This window comes from Dunckerocampus dactyliophorus, chromosome 21, assembly GCF_027744805.1.
Source record: "Dunckerocampus dactyliophorus isolate RoL2022-P2 chromosome 21, RoL_Ddac_1.1, whole genome shotgun sequence".
Classification (NCBI taxonomy): Eukaryota; Metazoa; Chordata; class Actinopteri; order Syngnathiformes; family Syngnathidae; genus Dunckerocampus; species Dunckerocampus dactyliophorus.
Window position 1 is genome coordinate 17,738,250 of NC_072839.1, and position 7,898 is coordinate 17,746,147.

A 7,898-nucleotide genomic window follows, 5' to 3' on the forward strand; every position below is an offset into this window, starting at 1 on the left:
ACTCCTGTCCCCTGCACTGTGCTGGCATTCCAAGTAAATCAAATGAAACACGACAGTAGTACAGTATCCTTGTTGTACAGTAACTCTGCACTGGCACAATAAAGCATGATTTCCCCCCCCCATGCTGCTGTTGTATCATCTGCAACTATCACTATAATGCTGTCAACCACTGGTCACCAACCTGAAAAAAAAAAATTGGACTTGTGTACAAAGACATGCTCACACGATTCTTCCAAGGAAAATGGACTTGGGGTAGCGGTCCCTCAGACTGGCCCACTGCACAAAGAAATAGTCTGACATGCGGTACAGAATTTTCCCTGTGAGCGACATGGTCTCCACTCGACAAACGCTTTCAACGTAAACGATCAAGACTTTCTTCATTCCCGCCACTCCAAGCAGGAGTCCCGCCATGCAGAGAGGAACACAAGTCCCCGGGCCGTTGCACAGCACCTGAAACAACACAACACAATCCAAGGAATGCATACAAGTCACAACATTTCCAATGAAATACATGTGCAAGCCCAAGTATTCATTCTATTTATTACTATTTCTGAGCATAATACACTGCTCAAAAAAATTAAAGGAACACTTCAAAAACACATCAGATCTAAACTGGTGAAAAATGATCTTGAATATCTTTGCTGATAATAAGTAGGTGATGTATTAGTTTGATTTCCCCCCTCTATAGGGCGATCATTTTCATTTCTATCAAATGATGTGGCATCATTTTGTTACTAATACATCACCCACTTATTATCAGGAAAGATATTCAAGATCATTTTTCCCCCAGTTTAGATCTGATGTGTTTTCAAAGTGTTCCTCTAATTTTTTTGAGCAGTATATAATGCATGCCGCACACTTGATAGTGATGGGTTGGGATGTCCGATATTAGCTTTTTTGCCGATATCTGACATGCCAATATTGTCTAATTTCCGATTCCGATATCAACTGATACCGATATGTGTAACATAACACAGCTCCTGTCGTGGAAAGACTGGACTTATAACCTTATCATCATTATGTATTGTACTACACATTTGACGTCATCGGGTCCGTATTTATTTATTTATTCTTATTGTATTTTCTGTTTTTATTTTGTGATTAAGTCCATTATGAAATGTTTGCAGAGCTGCTGGAAATGTGAATTTCTATGAGATTAATGAATTCTCTATCTAAACACATACCTGTTGTGAAGCTAATGGATGCAGCAGTTAGCTTCTCGACGTGACTGTAAACAACATTGTACAACTCGCGTAAGCAAACATCTGAGAAATACTTGCGATTGGGCATGGCAATGTGTGGCCAAGGATTCAAGTACCACGTCTGCCTGCCACTATTTCCGCGTTTTTTTGTTGTTTTTTTTTAATTCGCGCTACGCCTCTCACCATTTGCAGTATTTTGACAACCCATCATGTCCTGCCACCCTGAACACGGTTAAGCAAACCATCGGCTCAAGTACAGGTACCTGGATGTGCTGCGTGTGTACTGTTATGGCGACACTTGCTGCTGCAGGCCACTGATCTGTATAATAAATCTGGATAGCCCATTGGTCAATGACTTGTGAAGCCACACGGCCGCCATATTGCCACTCACACGAAACACTTCTCAGACAATGACTTATGTGAGAACTTGTGAGTTGTTAAGTCTATTGCTAGTTTGTTACCCACTCACACTAAATGCAAGGTTAGTCTTCAGACTAACCTCACACAACAGGTGTGCTTGAGCTTAGTCATAAGGACTCGGGTATGATCATTTTTGAACATTCTGTCGATATCATACCATACCTGAGTCATAACGGCTTTACTTAGGGGGCCGTGGGGGATATGTAAACAAACAATCGCCTCTAGACTACTAAATCATTCACGGTTGCTTGCAAATATTAAAAAAAAAAAAAGTTTTTTTGTTTACCCGAATTTCAAATGAACCCCCACATGGAGACAATGTTTATATATTATTTCATATTATATTACATATTATTCCTGTGGTTTTTGTTCAAATATATTTCTATATCAGAAAAGAGGTTATTTCTATTTCATAACACAAACAAAAAAAATCAGCAAAATGTTAAATGATTTTAAAACTTGTCCAAAGTCACTCTCTTTTATGATTCATATTTTGTACGGACGAGAACATAGTGAATTGTATGAAAGTAAGAAAAAAAGTAAAGGATCATGACCATGAATTTTAGTGGAAAAAAGGGATGGGATATGCAGTTAAAATGAAAATCTCTTTCTAGAGGAGTAAAACTATGCATTGCTATAGGGGAGTGCTGAGCCAGGGTGGACAGTAGAATTTTGTCCCAAAGGCAATGAGAATTGGAAGGGGAAAAAGTACATTTAATATAGCCAAAAGATAGAGAATAACGTATCAAATGTTTTTTTTAAGGGACGAAGGTTGCGTTACTTGAAGGAATGGGAGAATCTACCCGCTTTTTAATTTAAAATATAGATGTTCTGCGAGCCTCTTCATCTGCTTTGTACACTATGTACGCTGTGCCATTGTAGTCGAGATGTGAGTGGTAAGATGGCGTCCCTTTGGCTTCAGCAGCTTGCACGGGCGGGTGCGACGTATGAGCTATCCAGACTTATTAGTACAGATCAGTGCTGCAGGCACACGGGGCTTCTTTGCTTAGATACGCCCACAAATGTTGCTCAGGTTTAAGTTAGATGTCTGCCATCTCCTGGTGTAAAGTATTAAGAAGGAGAGCTATGTGAGGATGCTCTTCGGACTTCAGCTCTGCATTTAACACTATCATCCCAGATATTTTACATTACAAATTGCTTCAACTACAGATCCTCCTGCCCACTTGCAACTGGATAAAAGACTTCTTGTCAAATCGTTAACAATCTGTGAAACTGGGCCCCTCCCACTCCTCCACACTCGCATTGAACACCCCCTCCTGTACTCTGTACATCCTTGACTGCTCTCCAACCCACCCCACCAATAGTATATTAAGTATGCAGACGACACCACTGTGGTGGGACTTATTCACTATGGGGACGAAGCAGCATACAGGGATGAGGTGGAAAGGCTGTCAACCTGGTGTGCGTATAACAACCTGAGCCTGAATGTCCAAAAGACAAAAGAACTTATACTGGACTTCAGGAAGCACAGACAGGCCCACACACCTCTACTCATAAATGATGTACAGGTGGAAGTTGTTTCCTCCTTCAAGTTCCTGGGCCTGCACATCTCTGCTGACCATTCTTGGTCCACTAACATCAAGGCTCTGGTGAGGAAGGCTCAGCAACAGCTTCACTTCCTGTGCATTCTCAGGAAGAACAACCTGGACCAGAAGTTGCTGCTGGCCTTCTACTGATCGTCGGTAGAGAGTGTGATAACATACTGCCTGAGCGTGTGGTATGCAGGCTCCACAGCGGAAGGCAAGAACGCGGTGCAGAGGGTTATAAAATCTGCCCAGAAGATTATTGGCTGCCCTCTGCCCACCCTGGAACACCTGGTCACATCCTGTTGCTTCAGGAGGTTAAAGGCTATCACTGGTGACCCTTCACACCCTGCACAGTCACTACTCAAACTGTTGCCCTCCGGGAGACGCTTCAGTTCCATTAAATCCCGCCCCAGCAGGCTGACAAACAGCTGCTTTCCTTGGATTATCCATCCTGCCAACTTCTGTTTTGTTTCTTCAATCGTCGTTTTTCTATAAATCTTTTACTGTTATTCATTGCTATTTAACTTATTTGTGTGGTGCAGAGTGCCCCCCCGCCCCCCGGCAATTTGGTTGTATTCTTGTGCATCGACAATAAAAGGCTATTCTATTCTATTCTATTCTATTAACTACACGAGGCACCATATTAGCACAATGTTGCTTGTTTGCGACTTCGGCGCTTAAGGTCTATATCGGCTTTCATTAGAGGGGAAAAAAATTATACTGATATTACGTATTTATGCCAATATCGGACCGACATCCGCGGGACAATATTATCGGACATCCCTAATTTATACATTTTATTATGGTATGGCCCACTGCTTGCAAGACAATTTTCCTGGAGTGGACCACATTTGAATTGTAATGAAATACTGTGTCTCTTCTCTGTGCTGTGTGTAACAAATCCATTCACAGTATCTTTTTGATTTATAAACACGAAGAGACCACCTCCAAATGTTTCTGAATTCAGCATTTTTACATTCCAAAGCAAGCACACACTCACAAGCCATCAAACACCAGGAAGGAATGGCATCAAGTCAGTAGAAAGGTATCTTATAGATGAAATTAAATTTCAAAATGCCCAGGTTTCAACTGCAGTAATCGTACTTGCTTCTTAAAATGCAGAAATCACTGGAGTTAATGAGAAAAGTATAAGCAACAAGTTCCGTCATTTTCTTTGTATGTCTGGATCTCTGACGTCCTACAAAAACAGAAGCACAAAGGAGGACAGCTGTTGGCAGATCCTCTCTTCCCTCATCCTCTTCAATATGCTGCATTTGAAAAAGACGCTCACCATGTCGGGTCGCAGTCGAAAGACCAGTGGCAGAGAATAACCCAACGCATTCAGGGTGCTTATGACTGAAGAACTCCATGACTGATGCACCTCGCGGCTCCGTGGGATCCGATGAATGGCGTACTAGAAAACATTTACAGTGGAAAAATAAGTGTTTAATCTCCTTCATTTTGTAAGTTGAACCCCTTACAGTGGTGTGAAAGTGTTTGGCCCCTTCCTGATTTCTTTTTTTGCATGTTTGTCACACTTAAATGTTTCAGATCAAACAAATGTAATTAGTCTGACAACACAACTGAACACAAAATGCAGTTTTTAAATGAAACATTATTAAGGGAGAAAAAAAAAACAAAACAAACCCACGTGGCCCTGTGTGGAAAAAGCTAATTTCAATTTTACCAGAAACCATCTTGATGATCCCCAAGACCTTTGGGAAAATACTCTGTGGTCTGACGAGACAAGTTGAACTTTTTAGAAGGTGTGTGTCCCATTACAGCTGGTGTAAAAGTAACGCTGCATTTCAGAAAAAGAACATCATAGCAAGAGTAAAATGTGGTGGTGGTAGTGTGATAGTCTGGGGCTGTTTTTCTGCTTCAGGACCTGGAAGGCTTGCTGTAATAAATGGAACCATGAATTCTGCTGAAGGAGAATGTTCGGCCATCTGTTGGTGACCTCAAGCTGAAACCAACTTTGGTTCTGCAGCAGGATGATGATCCAAAACACACCAGCAAGTCCACCTCTGAATGGCTGAAGCAAAACAAAATGAAGACTTTGGCGTAGCCTAGTCAAACTCCTAACCTGAGTCCTATTTAGATACTGTGGCATGACTTTACTGTAAAAAGGCGCTTCATGCTGGAATACCCTCCAATGTAGTTGAATGACAACAATTCTGCAAAGATGAGTGGGCCAAAAACGGTCAAAAAATGATTTCCCCCTACACCTATTAATTGGGTCGGCCACCCTTAGCACCAACAACTGCAATTAAGTGTTTGTGATAACTTGCAATGAGCGCTGTGGAGGAATTGTTGGCCCACTCATCTGTGCAGAATTATGTGTTTGCATTACTCCCATCGCAGCAGTCTTCATCCGCTGTGGAACACATACACAGCAATGGACAGGCGACAGTGCAGAGTGATCTGACGGGAGACAAAGTAACGCTGAGCGATTGTGAGGTCTGATTTTTTTTTGAGAAGGCATTTTTGTGATGCAAATACAGTAGACGCCCCTACAACGTAAATAATCCGTTCCGAGAACCTTTATGTTATAGGGTTTTTATGTTATACGAAGCGTAAAATACATGTAAATAGCCTAATCCGCTCCAAGATCTTCCCAAACTCACCCCTTTGGCCCATGAAAATATTCAAAGTCCACCAAATATGGTGGGATTATATTACAAAACGTTAGCATAAACATAGTAGAGTAACATTCCAATATAAAATAAGGTAATAAAAAAAATTACTGTAAATGAATAAAACTGAAAAACAAAAACAATCTTACCGTTCACGAGATGTCTTGATCAGGAGCGCAAGTGGAGGCAGGAGTATAATTTCCAGCTTGGTTTCTATCGACAACTTTTCCCTTTTTTTCTTATCACTTACACTTGGTTTAGGGCCCATGACTACGGTCATTTTAACACAAAGAAAAGTTTAAAAAATTAAGAGATTTAAATGCGTGTGAACTAGTTTAAGGGCAACTACGATGAGGAAGGGAGTTGAAGGAAGCAGCATGTCTCTCACACAAACACAAGGACGCGCTGGATAAGTCAGCCAATGAGAGGAGAGCGTATGCGGTGCCCCGATAATCAGCCAATGAGATGAGAGCGTAGGCGGTGCCCCGATAATCAGCCAATGAGAGCGTGAAGCGTCGGAAGGCATCAACAAGTGTACTCTGTTAGTCTCTGTCGCTTGCACCGACTTGACGCTTTACGTTATATGGAATGTCTTACGTAATACGATGCAAAAACTTTACATAAATTCTTTACGTTCAGTGGAATTTACGTAAAAGGAGGTTTACATTATGCGAGGTACTACTGTATTACTTTTTTGAACGCGTATTGTTTTGAGAAGCCAAACTCTTTACTTAAGTCGCCCCAACCAACTAACCGGAACTACGTTCCTCTTCACCAAACTCTGCTGATGGCCCGAAGTTTGGGGGTAGGCATGTGTAACTCACTAGTGATGGACTACACTGCTGATGGGGATGTCATACATATGTCGTGTGTGTGTGTGTGTGTGCGTGTGTGTGTGTGAGTGTGAGAGAGAAAAAGAGAGAGATAATATGTATTTGTGGATGTACCTGTGGGTCAGAGCAGTCTTTGGATCGTTCAAAAGAACAGACTTTCTCCTCGCTCATCCTGTCAGTATCGGCAAGAACATACAGACGAGGTGAGAAGGCAGCAGAAAGAGTCTCCATCAGTCTCAGCATCTCTGTAGTGTGACCACCTGAAAAGAAATACTTCGTTTCATTCAAACACCTGACGGGAATGATGCAAATAGATCTAGTACCACTAGTATGCATCACACACAGGAAAGGAATGTAAATACTACAACAACAGCAATGCTTTGTGGTAGCATAATCACACTTCGTATATGTGAGCGTCTTGGAGTACTTTAAATTATTTTTTAGCTCTTTCTAATACGAAAACTGCTTGCTTCTTAGCATGATTGTAGAATTAGGACTTTGAGTCAGAACATAACAGTCGTTGAATTAAACATTTAAAAGTTACCGGATTAACGACTGCATTAATGGTAAAACAGAGAACCCACAAAGAAACGACAGCAGCCATAAATAACACCGTATATATTTTACCTGATCCCGCAACGACAAGCACAGTAATACGACCTTTGCTTTCAGGTTTAAAGTTTGATACATTCCCGATGACTAAATATAAGCGGATGATGCAAAGAATGCAAAGAATTATCATAACAAACAAGGTTGCTAAGAGTATCGCCATGACTGCCACGATCTTCTTCTTTGTGCAAATTATTGCCTGTTTCTTCTTCAACATCGAATTGCCGCCGCTCTGTGGTTAATGATGGTTACTGTATGGCTTTACAGTCTTAGGAATACTCATACCGCTACGCACTACACTAGTACTAAACTCTAATACTGTTGTTTTTAGTAATATATATATATTCACATATCTTTCTATCTATCTAATATATATCAAGTAATCTTATTTTCTTCTTTCGTTTTCATACTGTAAATATCATTTTGTAATACTTCTTCTTTTTAAAGCACTACATTGTAAATTGCTACATCCCAACGGTGACTGCCTGCTATTGCATGATTTTTTAAAATTGTATTTACTGTATATTTCATTGTCGTGTTAGTGACATAAGTAAAAAATGATGACACTTCATCTGACATTTTTGATTGCTACGTGGAGGTGAAAGGAAATTAAGGTGACATAACATACCACATTAACGCTTTTATTTGACA

The 7,898-nt window shown here is 40.8% G+C and overlaps 1 protein-coding gene across 1 annotated transcript; it reads right to left on the reverse strand.

Annotated features, from left to right (window-relative positions):
- Positions 1-206: 206 nt before the first annotated feature.
- Positions 207-7,427, reverse strand: alg14 (ALG14 UDP-N-acetylglucosaminyltransferase subunit). The gene is made up of 4 exons (XM_054766417.1): positions 7,266-7,427; positions 6,753-6,898; positions 4,461-4,583; positions 207-450 (listed from the first exon to the last, which is right to left on the reverse strand). Exons 1-4 carry the CDS (start codon positions 7,408-7,410, stop codon positions 220-222), a joined length of 645 nt encoding a protein of 214 aa, XP_054622392.1. The 5' UTR covers positions 7,411-7,427; the 3' UTR covers positions 207-219.
- Between the last annotated feature and the right edge of the window lie 471 nt (positions 7,428-7,898).

What these genes read in the sequence shown, in the direction of transcription:
- alg14 (XM_054766417.1), bottom strand. Translation starts at nt 7,410, where the DNA reads ATGGCGATACTCTTAGCAACCTTGTTTGTTATGATAATTCTTTGCATT. An exon ending in GCTTGTCGTTGCGGGATCAG is followed by an intron (nt 6,899 to 7,265) that starts GTAAAATATATA and finishes ATTTCTTTTCAG; the next exon opens with GTGGTCACACTACAGAGATG. An exon ending in TTCGACTGCGACCCGACATG is followed by an intron (nt 451 to 4,460) that starts GTGAGCGTCTTT and finishes GTGTTGTTTCAG; the next exon opens with GTGCTGTGCAACGGCCCGGG.